Here is a 16,447-nt window from a genome sequence, read left to right on the forward strand (position 1 = left end):
AAATTCCAAATAAAAAGTAATTTATATGAATACAAACATTTCCGGTGGAAAAAACAAATTTTTTCATTCCAATTGAACCGTCATTGTGGCCGACTGCCTTTTCCGGTTGCGTCGCATGCCTGGGAAATTGGCAACCGCGCACAGACGAAATAAATCAATTATAGCAATTTATGTGTTTGTACTCCATATACTATATACAAACGTATATACACATATAGCCTAAAATTTTTTAAAATTTTATATTTTTTTTTTACATTTTTCGAGATTTCTATGACGGCATTTTATTTATTGATTTTCGTAGTGTTTTGTGGGGGAAATGAAAAATTCATGCGAGAACTTAAACCGAATTCAATTCAATTTTGTGATATCAATCGAAAACAATGACAGAAAGTAGGCTAACGGTAAATGTGGTTGCCAAAGAATTTAATATTTATAAGTGCTTCGTGAAGAAGCAAGTTTTCTTTGTTTAAATTCGAGAAAGCTGTATAATGCACTTACATTCATATGTAGATGTATGTACAAATGTATAAAAAAATTACAAAAAATAAGTTAAGAAGCAATAAAATTGATATAAACACATATCCTAAAAATTAAATTGCAAAATGTTTATATAAGATTACCAAAATTACTAAAAATGTCTACCAAATGATTAGAAAAAATGTGAAGAGATTAAAAAAATTCCAAAAAAAATACTAGACAATAATAGTAAAAAAATAAAAATTATAAAACGTTCAAATAATGAAAAAAATTAAAGATATTTTTCAAAATATATATAAATAAAGTACCAAAAAACTCATTAATAAAAATTCCGAATAGTAAAATATTTATAAAAAAGTTCGAACAATAAAAAAAAAATACCAAATAATAAAAAAAATTGAGGAAATTTAAAAAAAAAAAAAAAAAATGAGTAAAAAACATCAATAATAAAAATTTCAAATAGTAAAAAAATTATAAAATAAATTGGTTATTAAAACGAAAACTAGGAAAATTAAAAAAAGTGACAATGTACCAAAAAAATCATTAATAAAAAATTCGAGAGAATCATTTATAAAAATTTCGAATAGTAAAATATATATAAAAAAAAATCGAACTATAAAAAAAACATTCGAACAATAAAAAGAAGTTTCAAATAATTTCAAATAATAAAAAAAAAATGAGAAAATTTTTCAAAAAAACAAAAATGGATAAAAAAATCAATAGCAAAATACTTCGAATAGTAAAAAAAAATTATAAAATAAATTGGTTAATAAAACGAAAATTGAGAAAATTAAAAAAAAAAGTGACAATTGTACAAACAAAATAACAAAGTTTAGAAACTGAAAAAATAAAAGAGTAATAAATTAATTTAATTTTAATAAAAAATGTTTACCAAATGGTTGAAAATTCTGACTTATACCGTTAGAAAAATGCTAACAAAGCAAAACCAAAATAAATTATACAAAATCATATTAAAATTTGAATCAAGTTAGAAAAAAACATAATGAACAAGTAAGGAAGGGCCAATATGTAACCGAACATTTTATACTCTCGCAAAGTCAAATGGTTTACTCGTTTGAGATTTCTTTGTGGATTGACTGATATTTTCGGTTGAAGGTCAACCATAGCCACTGGGGTCCACATATTTAGTACTTAGGGGCTTGAACAGTTTTGGTTCGATTTAGACAATTTTTGGTCACAAGGTGACAAACTTAGACGTATTATTCACGCCAAGTTTTACCGCGATATATTCATTGTTGCTTGATATGCATAGTGGAAAGTGAAAGAATCAGATGGAGATGAAAATGGTGTTATACGGGAAATAGGCGTGGTTTTAGTCCGATTTCGCCCATTTCGCACTATAACATAGAAATATGGAAAGAACGTTATGCACCGAATTTGGTTGAAATCGGTTAAGCGGATCCCAAGATATGGGTTTTAACCTTTAAGTGGGCGGTGCCACGCCCCCTGATTAATTTTGAACGCGGTTCCTATAAAGTCATCACATACCATCCCAGAGATAAAATGTCTCTGGCGTATTTAGTGCTTGGTTTATCGCGGTTTTTGTATTTTTTAACAGTACCGTTATATGGGAGTGGGCGGAGTTGCCACCCGATTTCAACTATTTTCACACTGTAGGTAGAGGTTCTAAAAACATTTGCTTCCAGTGAATTTTGTTATTATAGAATTAGCGGTTTAGGAGATATGCACATTAAACCTATTAGGGGCGGGACCACGCCCACTTAAAAAAAAATTAACTGCAGATGCCCCTCCCTAATGAGATCGTGTGTACCAAATAACAGTCTTATATCTTATTGCGTTTTGTGGGCGTGGCAGTGATACGATTACGCCCATCTGCAATACTAACCGTCTCACCGTACCAAAAAACATGTCTACCAAGTTTCATAAAGATATCTCAATTTTTACTCAAGTTACAGCTTGCACGGACGGACAGACGGAGAGACAGTCACCCGGATTTTAACTCGTCTCTTCATCCTGATCATTTATATATATATAACCCTATATCTAACTCGATTAGTTTTAGGTGATACAAACAACCGTTAGGTGAACAAAACTATTATACTCTGTAGCAACAGGTTGCGAGAGTATATATATAAAATTTCAAAATATTTTAGGCTATATGTGTATATATGTTTGTATATAGTATATGGAGTACAAACACATAAATTGCTATAATTGATTTATTTCGTCTGTGCGCGGTTGCCAATTTCCCAGGCATGCGACGCAACCGGAAAAGGCAGTTGGCCACAATGACAGTTCAATTGGTGTGAAAAAATTTGATTTTCACACCGTCAATAGAAGTGCTAAAAACATTTGCTTCCAGTGAATTTTGTTGAATAATTTGTATCTACATTTAAACTTTTTGCATTTTTTTTATATATACAAGTATGTATTGTATGTGTATTTGTTTATTAATTTTTTTTTTCACATTAACTAGTTGTTGTTTACCCCTTAGGTGACAAGGCTCGAGGACCATTTGTATGCGTATGGCATTTGTATTCAATTTGCACAAAAACCACACTGAAACTTTAAGTGGAAAATTGGCCAACACGGGATAATGGACTGTTAATCCGAATCGTTCAATATTAATTCCACTTCTTAAATAATAATAGAAAAGATTCAAACAATATTTTAATTTTTTGACAATTGGATTTATGTATATTGTTGTCTCACACTACACACACACAAAACGTGTAGAGACCCCGTCCCAGTCGGGTGGATACTTTTGATAGTTTGGGTGGTGAATATGCTTGGGCTGGATCGGTGGTGATGGTGTGGTTGGTGTGTTGTGTTGTATGCTGTGTGTGTGTGTGCTGCGCGAGTGCTTTTATTTTTATGGATACGCCAACGGTGAATGCAAATCTTTCAAAAAGGCCCGTACCATGAATTATGCCCGATTCACTGTTCAAAAGCACCACCTTGCTCTCAGACCTGTGTTTCCCTGCGGAACAACCACTAGGCTTTCCTTCGCAGGAATCATATTATATATGATAATTCTCGTTTATTTATATTCCCTTATGTAGACGTCTTAAATTTGTCTTGTAGTTTTTAGGGACTGCGCTCTTGGTCTTTTAGCAGTTTCGTCTACGCAGGCCTTTTGCATAATATGCCTTATTAAGCCGCATATAGGCAGTCTGGGACACATATAGGTAGAAGTTTCCCTACCTTTTCAGAGAGTATTCGCCTTTTATGTCGGAATCGGACACATTTTAGCACTAGGTGTTTCAATACAATTGGTACAGTGCATATAATAAATGTATATATAAAGATAAGATAAGATAAGGTAATAATACACGTCGGCTTATATTCGGTATCAAGGAGTGGATCCACCTTCCCTTACTTGACAGAGTCAAATTAACTGCAGGGGCTGCCCAGGCAGCCACATCACCGCTCCACTAGCATCAGTTTATTTTGAATATTTACAAAAAAATAAAAAAAAAGTGTATTTAAATATTGAAAATAAATTGAGTATATAAAAACGAAAGGTGTTGTTATACAAGTATGAAGACACGAAATCGTGGAATACAACGAAAAGAGTAAACAATCAGGATGGTCAGACAATTGAATTCCGGTTGTCTGTCCGAGCAAGCTATGATATAAGAAAAAATTAAGATATATGTACATATTTATGAAACTTGGTATATGCGTTCTTTTGCACTCTGAGAAGTTTAGCATTATACAAAAAAAAAATTGCCACGGCCACAATTGCCGTTAACGGAAAAACTATAAAGGGCTTTAATTAAGATACATAATGTCAACCCCTCTGGTAAATCTTTACCTGGTGCCATACTAAAAAATACTTCCCGGATATTGTGCTAATATAAAATGTTTATTTACATCCGAACTTGATCCTTCCTTACTTGTTATAATTTGCTTCGGATTGATTTTGAACCCATTCCGAATGGCAATCAAGAACCAAACTCGTAAATATGAGTTTGTACGGTTTGAGTATACATAAAGAGCACTAGTGTTATAATTCTTTCTTAGTGGAAAAAAAAAATTTTTTTCGCGTTAAAAAACGTTACTGTAATCATTTTTTTTTAGTTTTTTATAAATTATTATAATGGGAATTAAGTCTTATGTTTTAAAAATACAGGAAAAAAAGGAATCTTTTAATTTCGTTTGTCATTTGAACCATTCACAATAGTAAAGTGAGCTAAAATATGCAAAACAAAACTTGGCAGTAATGAAGATAGAAGTTATACCACTTTAATGAGGTATCCGCATACTCTCCTGCTTCAATTCAACTCGATAACTTTGTTGTTGCTTTCACATGTAAATTTTTTGACAAGAGACCAGAGAAATGACCAGTCGAAGACAGCTATTGTTTAAGTTTGTATGTGCAAACTAAGAGTAAAGGTAAATTTATTTATTACTGCGCAAATAATATCATCTGCGAAAATAGTTTGTGTTATCATTTTATGTTATTCCCATCCTACATTTCATTTACATTGTTCAGCGTATTACAGCAGAACCTAAATTATGTTTTTATTTAAAGGTCTTTAAGTTTATTTTTAATTTTAGATTTTCCGGATTCCATTCCTGCCATAGATGATTTAAAGATTTGCATGGAGAAGATAGATATGAGAAAGCACTTCATTCAAACTCTGACGAATACACTAAAAGTACGAGTATTACATCCTGGCGTTAATACTATGGATATTTTAACTGGATATATTGCGGCTATTAAAGCTATTAGATATCTTGATAACAGTGGAATTATTTTAGAAACAGTAACTGCACCAATAAGAGATTATCTTCGCAAACGCAGCGATACTGTGAGGCGAGTGGTAACAGGTCTCACTGAAGAAGGTCCTACTGATTTAACAGAAGAACTAGCTAAAGGAGAATCAATTAAAGGAAATCCCAAGCTAGACGCTAATGACGAACTTAACAATTGGGAAAATTGGTTGCCAGATTCATATGGTATCGATCAGACAGCACGCGCTCAGTTAACCAATGTCAACCGTTCATCCGATATAATATCTATGGTAGTTGAGATATATGGAAGTAAAGAACTATTTATGAACGAATATCGTAACTTAATGGCAGATCGGTTACTAACTTATTTGGATTTCAATGCCGATAAAGAAATTCGAAACTTGGAATTACTTAAATTAAGATTTGGAGACTCGTTACTTCACAGTTGTGAAGTCATGTTGAAAGATCTCACGGACTCAAAACGGATTAATTCACATATCTCAAGTGATTCCACATATAAAGAAAGTGAGTTTTTAATGTTGTGATTACTTTTATTAACCAAATATCCGGTGTCGCATATGAACAATTTTTCATCCGTATGATAAAAAATTAAAACTGAATATATTTCGATATGAAACAAACAAAGGTTTTAGATCACATAAGTTATTAGCTTTTCTATATCTTATTGCATATATTAGCAAAAAAGTATGCGTTGAAGCCGTGGTCAACAATCCGCAGAGTTGTAGTCCAGTTTCAATTGGATTTGTAATCTATTGAGAATAATTATAGTAAATTAAAATTTTTATTATGTATGGTAAAACGACCTTAATTAGCACTTTAATCCAGCAAAGGCCGGTTAATTGATCAATTATCTCCTTTGCGAAAAGACTATAAACTAACGGGTTATGGCTAACAATCTGCACACATTTTATTTCAGCGTAATTCAAAATATACTATTAAACAAAGGTAAGTTATTCCATGTAATAAAAACGAAAAAATTAATGAACTTCAAAATACGGGCCCTTGTCAGCAACCAGTCGTACTTGGGCAAGCACGTTGTACACCGTTAGTATCAACTTTCTTAAGACACTTGCGGATGCAACGTGTCAGCTGCTTAAACTTTTGGGCCTTCTAACTAATTTTATACACTAGAGCTTTGACTTCTTCAAAAAAAATCTTCAATCGGTCAGCATTGTGGTAAGTTTGTCAGCATATTTTCTTTAGGCACAAAGAAGTTGTTTTTATTGACCAAGAACTCCAATGTCGCATTTGCATACTGAGAAGAAGCTTTGTCCGGTCTAAATACGATTTCATCGTTTTTATGGTGTTGATATTATGTACGAAAGGAACCAAAAAATGCTCATTTCGTTTAAAGAATGTCTCAGAAATTCCCTTAGGAGAAACTGCTATGTTATGTAGAGCATAACTTTGGACAAAAGTAGGCGTTGCAGAGATATCGTTTGTGTAATATACACATAGCCAATAAAGTAAAAACACAATGTAAATAGGTAATTCAGTTCAAATTTTCTGCATGTATTTCTTCTTTATATTCTTAAGTTCAAAATGCAAAAACAAAAATGTATATTCCTATTTTCATTTTTGTGATAACGGAATTTTAGACTAAGAACAAGTAAACATAGGCACCATTAAGTCTGCATTCAGTTAGCTTGAATTGGAAATACCGTTACTTCTCATGAATTTTTTCGTTCTTTTTGAGTAGATTTTATTGTGTTTTAATATAATTAGTCGTCTAAAGAGCTCGTGACGCATTTTAATAATATTTAAAAAAATGGAAACCAAAGGAAAAGAAATTAGTCTGTCGGAAAGAAAAATTATCATTAAGTTGTGGAAAGATGGCGGAAGTTTAAGAAAAATTGGGCAAACTATTGGAAGAACGTATTCTTCTGTCCAGCGCGTCGTAAACAATTAAAAAAAAAACGGAATTTTAACGTTAAAACCTGGATCTGGCCGTCCGAAAATATCAGCCCGGGAAGAACGGGAAATAATAAATATTATGAAAGTTAACCCTCGAATTACGTTCACAAAGATTATTGAAAACGTAAATATAACCATTAAAAAAACAATTTGTGCCGAAACTGCTAGAAAAATTTTACGAAATATAATATAAAAGTGAAATAATATTAAATAAATGCCTCATATAAGTTTCCTTTAAAGGAAATAATGATTCTTATAAGAAAATATAAAGGCTGTACAAAGAAAAGTTCGATTAAATTTTGATATTGAACCATAATTGAATTTCGTACAACAAAGAAAGCTGGGTGTGACGTAATATTGGGAGGTGTAATAATAAAAAGCATAACAAACATTAACATTGATTGTGAATTAGACATAGAGTGAATGAATGCATTGATAATACGCGGAAATAAAAAATTACTCCGGAATTATTTGGAACATATCTTTTTTTCCTGTATCGTGTACTTACAAAATGCCACCCAAAAAAGTAAATACAACACAACAGATTTGTGGTTATTGCTCAGGCATAATCCGGGATAAACCGCAACCAAGTATTCAATGTGCGGCTTGTCGACGTTGGTTTCACTCAAAGTGCACCAACCTTTCATCCGATGAGTTTAAATCCATCGCCAACAGCATTAAGAAAAAAGAAACAGTTTGGAACTGTGACTCATGTGCAAGTGACATTAGTGTTAAGACATGTGATGTATTGTATTCCGATGAGGAGGCATCAGATGATCCGCCACCGTCAAAGGATATTGAAACCTTACTCAAGAGACACTTTGAACGTTTTACAACAAATTATGAACGTGAGTTCAGGGACCTGAAAAAATCAGTTGTAAGTGAAATCAAGGACTTAAGAAAAGAAGTAAGCAAACTGTCAGAACAAAACGTCTCGCTATCTATCAAATCAATGTTCTGCCCTGGATGACAAACCTACATCAGTTGAAGACAAGCTAAACGTAGATATGAGGCTGCCTACCAGCCAGGAAGAGTTTTTCACTGAACTGTTGGAACGAAAACGCCGTGAAACCAACGTGTTTGCCCTAAATATTCCTGAGTCTGATAAAGCTGCTGGAAAGGACCGTTTAGAGGATGACAGAACAAAGTTAGTCACAGCTTTGCCTTCCAGTCTCAAGGATGAGGCCACTGAACTCAAGTTACGTAGACTGGGTCGTCCTACATCTGGATGTACACGTCCTCTTCACATTACCACCCGCTCAGCAGCCGATGCACTTTCCATTATCAAATACAGACCAACAGACGAAAACTCAGGTTTTATTTTCAAGACTGATCTAACTCCCTCTCAACAACTTCATCTGAAAAATTTGCGTCAAGAGCTTGATTCAATCGTGAAGAGTGGTGATGACAGTAACACAATTAAATATATCCATGGTGTCCCAAGAATCGTTCAAAGAAATTTCGTTCGCTCAACGAGCAAGAAGAAAGTATCTTACGTCCACCTGTGCTACCAGAACGTCAGAGGTCTGCGTACAAAACTCTCAACATTTCAAACAGCATTAGCGGCTAACCAGTACGACGTTCGGAATCCTGGCTTCACTCCCTACACTAACACGACAATCGATAAAGTTGAAAATGTGCAGCGTAAATTCTGTCGCTGACCTCTGCTTTTTTCTACAAATTAGTCAATAACATCACTGATGCTCATGAGATCCTAAACAGTTTTGAACTCGCCCCTGCTGGTCTTACCCTGAGGCGAAATAGAATACTAAAATCATCGAAATCCAAGAAAAATTATGTTATCCATGGTCCTCAGAATAGACTGGCTAAATTAGTAAATTCACTTCAAGGTGAAATTGATTTCTATGGAGGAACATACGCTGCTTTTACCGAAAACACCAAGAGACACCTGCTCGTCTGAACTACATCTAAATCAAGTCTGAAATACATATTAACTTACAATTATTTGAATATTTTCCAGATATTACACTAATATACCCTAGCTACTTTTGTATAATACTTGAATTCTTTATTATATCTATGTATATTGCCGATTGGCGTTTAAATAAATAAATCAATACTTTTGTAACTAGTTTTAAAGCTTAACGCAGACTTAATGGTGCCTATGTTTACTTCTTCTTACACTAAAATCCCGTTATCACAAACATGAAAATAGGAATATACATTTTTGTTTTTGCATTTTGAACTTAAAAATATAAAGAAAAAATACATGTAGAAAATTTGATTTGAAATTACCTATTTACATTGTGTTTTTACTTCACTTAAAAAATGTGTCGGGTGAACGCAGACTTTATTGGCTATGTGTACATCGTGGCCCGGCATTTACGGATCGCGTAGTTAAAATAGCTATGGTCATCCAAAATGAATGATTTTCCACTCGAATTCTCGCACATTCACCGACATTGGTATTTTACTTGACTTATCTGCTCTTCAGTGGCCCCTGAAAAACGATGTTTTTTTCTCGATTTAGTGCTAAGTCTATTTAACGTTTTGCAGATATATGGCTATGAGCATTCGAGTTTTCGTGCGGCTTCGGTTTGACTTCCTGCAATCTTATTGTTGAATGCTGCCTTCAGCTTCCAAATGTTTTGGGGCGTCATAATAGTCGGCTTTCTTCCACAACCCGGTTGCCTTTCTATTTTTAGAGTCCTTAATATTGAGTATATTGTTCTTCTGGAGACGCCTTCCGCAATAAAATGCACACACGTAAACTTTTTCCGGCGGTTTCATGTTTTTTATAAAAAATTTGCTGCATAGATACCATTTTAAGCACTAATTGAATTTGCTGTTACAAATAACACGTGAAAAGGATGATCACTTCGCTAATTGCATAATATTAGCATTAGACCATTAAAATTTGTTTCAATTTTTAGTTATAACCCGTTATAATGCAAAAATTATTAAGCCCTCTGTATACTTTTCAAAACCAATATATGTACAAATACTCTTTTAGACTGATTATGGCTTGAAGCCAGATGTCCAAAAGGTAATCTACAATATTTAAGTTGGCTTAATTTGTTGGTTTTTCACAATTTAGTCCACTTGTGCCACTTCCGCAACGTGTCACACATTGTAGAGACTTTGGTTTTGTTCACTTCTGTATATTAAAATTAGCCATCCCAGCGATAGTTTGGAATTCATATCAGCGATCTTAATAAGGATGGATTTTGTTGTTATTGTATCGGTTATCTAGAGCCTGTTGAAGTGGCAAGGCACAAGTTAGTTGCCAAAATCAGTGGGATTTATCAATGAGTGGGATTCATGGGGCCTGCAAAGAGGTGGTCAGAGTCATTCGGGAACTAATTGCAAGCCAGACATATATTCGATCACGAGGTAACTCGAGCTCTTCTTCTGCAATGTGTGGTTTGACTTCAAGCTCCGTGTTTGAAGTCAGTTACGTCCGTAGCCTGGTCAGTAAATGGTACTATGTCGTTGACGTAATCAAGGAATGATCTCTTGATGCTCCTAGGAAGCGGTTCCGCTAATAGCAGATGACTGCAAGGATGCTAGGAGAATTGTGCATTGTGTTCCTTAACGGAAGCATGTAAACCTCACTGTGCAGGTATTTGATGAAAGAATTCAAGAGGAACCCTTGTAAATTGCCAACAATGTTTCTTTGTCCTTTCTCCTGGACCTGCCGGGTTGCGAATTACGGATGTTGTTTCGGCTCTTTACTTTGGCAATAGTCGCGGTTGTATGCGAAGTGAAGGAGTACAGACTGTCAAGTGTAACACCTAAAATCTTAGGGTTTTCGACAGTCGGAATTTTAATGCCATCGACTGCAATATAAAAATCTCTGTACTCTGTTGGTGAATATGGTCGCTGGGGAAAGTGTCAGGCTCCTTGCAGTGAAGAAGAGAGAAAGTTCGGTGAGATAATTTACTTTTATATACATGCCATCAATTTCTTTGCCTGACGTCAATATCGTACAGTCCTCTGCGTATGATGTGAAGGAAATCGCCTCTGGTGCTTGCGCAGCCGTTGGGTAACAAGTCTATTCAACGGTGAGAGAAGGCGTGTCTATCACCATGGCTGCATTGAATTTTAATTTGATCGTTGTGCCATATTTCAAAGCTTTGCTAAAACTGCTGCATCGTCTCCAAAAGATTACCGCGCGCCGCGATTACCTTGCAGAATTGACGTTAGCCAACTATTACGTCCGTCGGAATGGAAAGTGTGGTACTCTTTGTAAATTATCTGTAGCTGACCCAATTTACTTTGTTAAATTTAAAAAGAGGTCCAGTTATCCGCAGAAATAAAGTCCAGGAAATCTCAATCATGACTATTATGGACAAATGGTTTGAGAAGCAGCATAGGTCGCCAGGCTATGCTATTTATCGGATCACCGGTTGCGATGATTAAATCAGGCGTGCACATTATTCTTGTGGGAATAGGTACAGTTTGTTTGCAAAGTCTCTGCTGTCACCAAAATATTGCACTAATAGCTCCAAATTTTTTTTCTCAATCAGTCGTGAGGACACATGCAAAGTTTCAAGTCATTCTGTTAATTAATTATTTTTTTACAAGCCATTTGAAGAAATTTATAATCAATTGTTAGAAGAGTATAAGGAGTCCTCACCTTCAAAACGCACCGTTGTTATTTTGGATGGAGAATTTAAACGTGGTCGTACAAGGCTTGAAGACGATCCACGCGAAGGACGACCAAACACCTCAACCAAACCATAGTACATTGAGCAAGTTTATAATATTGTTGGTGAAGATCCAAGTTTGACTAAGTGTGAAATTGTTAAAGCTATAGGCATCTCAAACGAACGAGTACTTCATATTTTACATGGAGAATTACGTATTACAGATACACAAGCTGTTTGGAAAGTTAGTGACGCACACGTTAACAATTTAACAAAAACTCGATCGAAAATAAATTGCTCAGCATAATTTGGAGCGTTTTAAGCAGAATAAAACCGATTTCTTGCGTCGTTTTATAACTATGGATAAGACTTGAATCTACCACCATGATTCTAAATTGAAACATGAACGTTTACAGTGGACTGACGCTGGTTGTTCAGCTCCAAAGTAGGTGAAACCACAACGATCAGCAAAGAAGGTTATGGGAATGCAAAAGGAATTTTGTTGATTGATTATCTACAGAAAGGTAAAACAATCAACTCTGAATATTATTGCAGTCTTTTGGATCAGCATGAAAAAATTTGTGAGTCAAGACCTGACTTGCATTGCATTGCTCACAAAGGTATTTTAACAATGACAAAATTAACGAATTAATGCACGAATTGCTTGAGCATCCACCGTATTCACCAGATTGGCTCCCAGCGACTACCACCTCTTTAACAACTTGAAACAATTCCTTCTTGGAAAGCGTTTTTCGTCGAAGGAAGAGGCTATTACAGCCATAGACGGGTATTTTGCAGAGCTTTCGGAAAGTCCTTATAGAGATGGCAGTAAATTATTGGAGGATCATTGGAATAAGTGTATTGAAGTTAAGGGAGATTATATTGAATAAAAAACATATTTCGTACCAAAAACAGTATTTTTTTTTAATTTCAAGCGTAGAAACGTTTCAACCAACCTGTATAAGGACATCAATAGTCAAGACCGCTCTAACCCCAATTCTCACAAGAGCCGGTTCTGCGGTACCGGAATTGACCCGGATTTTATCCGGCCAAGGGCTGTTATTTCGGCGATCTAACTCTGTTTGGATCGGTGAGTTTTAGATTAAGTTTGTCGTCATTGGAGCAACGCCTAGCAGCAGGGTTGCTCCGTATCCTCCTGACCCATGCTGGCATCGAGTCCGACCCGGGCCCTGAGGACTTTTACTGCTGCATTTGCGCTAAAAGGCTCCATCCAAACTCCACCTCGGTTAGGTGCAATACATGCAATGAATGGAGCCATCTTAAGACCTGTTCAGGCCTTAAGACACATAGGGGGTGGACCGCAAGTTACGTGGCCCCATGCTGTCAACGCAATAATGCGACATCTGCCTCAACGGCTGTGCAACCTGCACCATGTTCGCGCACTGCGCTGCCACTCTAGTCGAGTGGCCAAGATAAGACCTCCACGGTCCTAAGGAGCTCACACAGACAGCATGACTCCCAGTCTGACCAACCTCCCCCCCCCAACCTTCATCCAGCTCCAATCCTCGTGCGAGAACCACCCAGCAACTCCTGGTTCCTCGCACAGTCTGTTCCGTGTGTCAGACCACAATACGCCGGAATGTCACATCAATCAAGTGCAATTTTTGCACTGGCTGGTGTCACTTTCTGTCGTGTTCTGGTCTGCGCACCACACGAGAGTGGAGTGCGTCGTACGTTGCCCCATGCTGTAGGAGTCTGCCCCCGCAATCACATACAGTGGCGTCGCCTATCAACACCACAGTGCGACAACCACCCATGCGGATAGTACAGCTGCAACAACCACCACATACACGCACCCCACTAGGATCACGACTGGACCCCCGCGACAAACGCGACTCTTACAATTCAACTGCAACGGACTCCAGAGTAAGATCGAGGAGATAGTTGCATTCATGAGCCGGGAGCGCGTAACAATAGCTGCGGTCCAAGAAACCAAGTTAAACAGCCGCTCAGATCTTCTGAGTTGTGCAGGTTTCAACGTTTTACGTAAGGATCGCGAGCGAGATAATGGTGGAGGCCTAGCCTTCATATTGCACAACACCGTGCAGTATCGTCTTATCGATGTTGACATCGACCGTAGGGACACTACCCTAGAATGTCAGGGTATAGCTGTCCGGTCAGGCGATGTCGAGCTCGAAATATTTAATATATACATCCCCCCAGTTACATGTTGCCCAACAGGATATCACCCGAACATAGATGCGCTACTTCGTGGTGAAAACCGTTTGGTGCTAGGCGACTTTAACGCTCATCACGATCTTTGGCATTCCTGCCTGTCAAACGATCGTAGGGGGATGGAGCTGGCGGAACAGATAGACGATTCGACATTCTGCACAATTAATGACGAAGCCCCCACCAGAATTATGGGCACCTGTAATAGCTCGCCAGATATTACCATCGCTAGCGGTGGTCTGATAAATAGTATAACCTGGCGACCTATGCTAACTCTTGCATCAGACCATCTGCCAATAATTATCTCAATCGAGAAACCTCCTGACTTTATTTCTGTGGACAACCGTACCTTCATTAACGTTAACAACATACCGGCTGGAAGAATCGAGGAACTCCGCCCTAATTTCTCAGCCGAAGCAGCGGTATTAGCAAACGAGCGCAACCTTACGCCATGCCTGCAATCTCTCCATCAGTGTGTATAAGCTTTGGACTACTGTCAAAGCCGAGGAGACATGACGATCGGGTTGAAATTCAATTCGATGGCCATACCTCCTCGGACCCGAATAAGTGCGCGAGCTATTTCTGCCGGCAGTTTACACTGCACCCTTCGACTGACAAGGCCAAACGACGTGTTACCCGACGGCTGCGCAAAATGCCAAAAGACTGCGACCCTCAAGACACTTGAGGCCATGTTACTCCCGTCAATCACTCACCACCTCAGCCTAGCAGATCATCAGCATGGCTTCCGTAAAGTGCACAGTACCACCACAGCACTTATCGTCATAAACGCCCAGATAGTTCATGGCCTGAACCAGAAGCCACCCTGCGAGAGGACGGTCCTCGTAGCGTTGGACTTGTCAAAAGCTTTTGACACAGTCAATCACACAACGCTACTTGAGGACCTAGAACAATGAACGCTCCCTCCAGGGCTGAAGCGGTGGACTATGAACTACCTGAGCGGTCGGCATTCATCCGTACTGTTTCGAGGTCAAAACTCCAAACTTAGGAAAATTAAACAGGGGGTTCCGCAGGGCGGTGTCCTCTTCCTACTACTGTTTAATTTTTATATTTCGAAACTCCCCCAGCCACCAGCGGGAATTTCAATGACCTGGTACGCTGATGACTGTACGATATTGATGTCGGGAAATGGAATCGATGGCATGTGTTAAAAAGTAAACAGCTACCTCTCCGATCTTTCTCGCTTCTTCTCTGCAAGGAGCCTAACACTCTCTCCCACTAAATCCACAGCGACCATCTTCACAAATTGGACGAAGGAGTACAGACTGGACCTGAATATTTCAGTCGATGGCACAAAAATTCCGACTGTAAATAATCTTAAAATTTTAGGCGTTACTTTGGACAGTCTGTGCGCTTTCACTCCTCACACGACCGCGATAACTGCCAAAGTACAGAGCCGCAACAAAATCCTCAAGTCGCTTACCGGCAGCTCTTGGGGAAAAGACAAAGAAACGTTGTTGGCAACATACAAGGCATTCGGCCGGCCGGTCCTAAATTACGCAGCCCCAATATGGTCGCCTGGATGCAGTGACACGCAGAAGAAGAAGCTACAGACCTGTCAGAACACTCACTCCGAACTATCACGGGGTGCCTCTTGATGCCTCTACATAGTGAGGCCCGTATGCTTCCGGTTAAGGAACACAACGAACTCCTCTCCAAGCAGTTTCTACTGGGGTGTAGAAACCACACCTGTAGTCGCCTGACTGTAGCGGAGCCGCCTCCTAGGAACATCAAGAGGTCTTTCCTTGACTACGTCGACGACGTTAGACAGTACGCCGACCGGACTTCGGACGCATCGAACTTCAGACAGGCACTGACCGCCATTCACAGTGCACCCATCAACACCTTCACAGACTCCCTCTCAGTGAATGGCTTAATAGGAGTCAAACCACCACCCATAGCAGACATAGAGCTCGAGTTGCCTCGCGAAACCAGAGTGACCCTCGCGCAACTTCGTTCGGAAAATGTAGCAGGTTAACCTCCTACTTATCCAGAATAGACCCCGACATATTAAATGCATGTTCTGCGTGCAATGAGTATCCGCATGACACTAACCACCTCTTTGCATGCCAACAAACCCCACTCATCTAACACCCTTCTCCCTATGGTCCGACCCCGTCGAAACAGCTCATTTCCTGGGCCTCCCGTTAGACGATCTCGACGACAACGAATCTGGAATTTATCCCTAGCATACAAAATTGTCAAAGCTGTGGAAAAGATGAGGTACAAATAGCTAGACACTTTTCTTCTACTGTCTTACTTTTGCTAAACTAACTCTCGGTAGTCATACACTGTATGAACTAGTCAAATTGGCTGCCTCAACAAATGTATTGCACGGCTATTTTTAGCTGTCTATGTGGCATCATTTGTGACTATGCGAATATCAGTCTGATTACCTAACCTAGTTCAACCCAACGTGTGAAATTTTAGTGATAATCAAAGCTTTCTAAATTTTCTCATATATGTAGGTATTTATATTTTGAAATAATAGA

General features: G+C 37.8%; 1 protein-coding gene across 4 annotated transcripts in view; it reads left to right on the forward strand.

The window, feature by feature from the left end:
- mr (anaphase promoting complex subunit morula) overlaps positions 1-16,447 on the forward strand; it is a 171,871-nt gene that overhangs the window by 85,738 nt on the left and 69,686 nt on the right. For all 4 annotated transcript variants that reach the window (XM_036368905.2, XM_036368902.2, XM_036368904.2 and 1 more), the window contains exon 5: positions 5,023-5,724. In XM_036368905.2, coding sequence (XP_036224798.2) covers positions 5,023-5,724 — 702 coding nt within the window. The remainder of the gene's footprint in view (positions 1-5,022; positions 5,725-16,447) is intronic.

Source organism: Bactrocera oleae, chromosome 4 (assembly GCF_042242935.1).
Source record: "Bactrocera oleae isolate idBacOlea1 chromosome 4, idBacOlea1, whole genome shotgun sequence".
Classification (NCBI taxonomy): Eukaryota; Metazoa; Arthropoda; class Insecta; order Diptera; family Tephritidae; genus Bactrocera; species Bactrocera oleae.